General features: G+C 43.7%; 1 protein-coding gene across 1 annotated transcript; it reads left to right on the top strand.

Annotated features, from left to right (window-relative positions):
* The first annotated feature begins 23 nt into the window (after positions 1 to 23).
* On the top strand, positions 24 to 909 carry LOC102202113 (rho GTPase-activating protein 9-like). Its single transcript, XM_005755977.1, has 3 exons — positions 24 to 155; positions 231 to 312; positions 495 to 909. The coding sequence occupies exons 1-3, from the start codon at positions 46 to 48 to the stop codon at positions 702 to 704; spliced, it is 402 nt and encodes a 133-aa protein (XP_005756034.1). The 5' UTR covers positions 24 to 45; the 3' UTR covers positions 705 to 909.
* The last annotated feature ends 313 nt before the right edge of the window (positions 910 to 1,222 follow it).

Genomic DNA, 1,222 nt, shown 5'->3' with positions numbered 1-1,222 from the left:
TGTGTGTGTGTGTGTGTGTGTGTGTGTGTGTGTGTTTTTTCATTCATGTGTTCCAGCAGGTTTTTATCTGCCACTGTGTGTCTCTCTCTTCAGCCTTCAGAGAAGTGTGGAGTTCTCAATGTCACCAAAATCACAGAGAATGGAAAGAAAGTCAGGTAAGACGTGATTACTCTCTAAAAGTGTTCTCTGCATCCACAGAATCTCATTAACACGTTTGTTCTGACTAACAGGAAGAACTGGACCTCCTCATGGACTGTGCTGCAGGGCTCATCCCTGCTCTTTGCAAAGGGTCAGGGGGGCAGCACCAGCTGGGTATGTATCCTGTGACCTCTGACTTCTTCTTTTGCTTTTTTTTTTTTTTTTTTTTAATCATTCCATTTGTTTCTCTGATATTTTCCTTTTCCATATTCCTGCGTATTCACCGGCCTTCATGCCATCTGTGTTGTGACGTTTGTCAACTTCTGTTCATTCGTTTTCTCCTCTTCTCTCTGAAGTCTTACTACCGCAGCGACTCTATCCCAGAGCTGCTCCTCACTCTTCTTAGCAGCTGGAAGCACTCAGTCAAGCCCCGTCCCGCTGTCTCCTATGTGAACTGTAGGCCCGGTCAGGCTGCCGCTGTATGTTCCCTCTCTCTCTGCATGCGCTCCCACCTCTCTCCCATTTGTTCATTCACCCCTGCTGTGACTGACCAGGAGACTGACTGACGTGTGTTTGTCAAGCTTGACTCACCTTAACTTCACTTTAGAGAAACAGCGGTTTAGAGAGAGATCAAAGGATTCTTTTAAAGGTTGTGTGATATTTATACTTTTATCTTAAATTTACAAGAAAGCAGCTACCGTACGTTTTTGATCTTTGTTGCACTTTGTGGCATTAAACTTGCACATTTTACCTGGTGCTTGGAGAGCAGCCAGGATTTAGGCTACGTCCACACGAATGCGTTTTCTCTCCATTTTGGCCTCCCATCCACACTCAGACAGCATTTTCTGTGAAGGAAAACGCATACACTTGAAAATGGTGCTTTTGCGTCGCAGTGTGGACAGCGAAAACTGAGACTTTTTGAAAACAATGATACATTTTAGTCATGTGATGCAATTAAACAGCGGTGGGCATTATACAGCAGTTGTTTCGTTTGCTCTCAATTTTGATATCAGTTTGTACATCCCTCAGATAGCTTTTCTTCAAATTCCAACAACTCCACCTCATTGTTAGTCCACTTTAAAAA

This window comes from Pundamilia nyererei, unplaced genomic scaffold (assembly GCF_000239375.1).
Source record: "Pundamilia nyererei isolate P.nyererei 1_Seehausen unplaced genomic scaffold, PunNye1.0 scaffold06091, whole genome shotgun sequence".
Classification (NCBI taxonomy): domain Eukaryota; kingdom Metazoa; phylum Chordata; class Actinopteri; order Cichliformes; family Cichlidae; genus Pundamilia; species Pundamilia nyererei.
This window is presented reverse-complemented; position numbering and strand designations above follow the sequence as displayed.

What these genes read in the sequence shown, in the direction of transcription:
- LOC102202113 (XM_005755977.1), top strand. Translation starts at nt 46, where the DNA reads ATGTGTTCCAGCAGGTTTTTATCTGCCACTGTGTGTCTCTCTCTTCAG. An exon ending in GAGAATGGAAAGAAAGTCAG is followed by an intron (nt 156 to 230) that starts GTAAGACGTGAT and finishes TCTGACTAACAG; the next exon opens with GAAGAACTGGACCTCCTCAT. An exon ending in AGGGGGGCAGCACCAGCTGG is followed by an intron (nt 313 to 494) that starts GTATGTATCCTG and finishes TTCTCTCTGAAG; the next exon opens with TCTTACTACCGCAGCGACTC.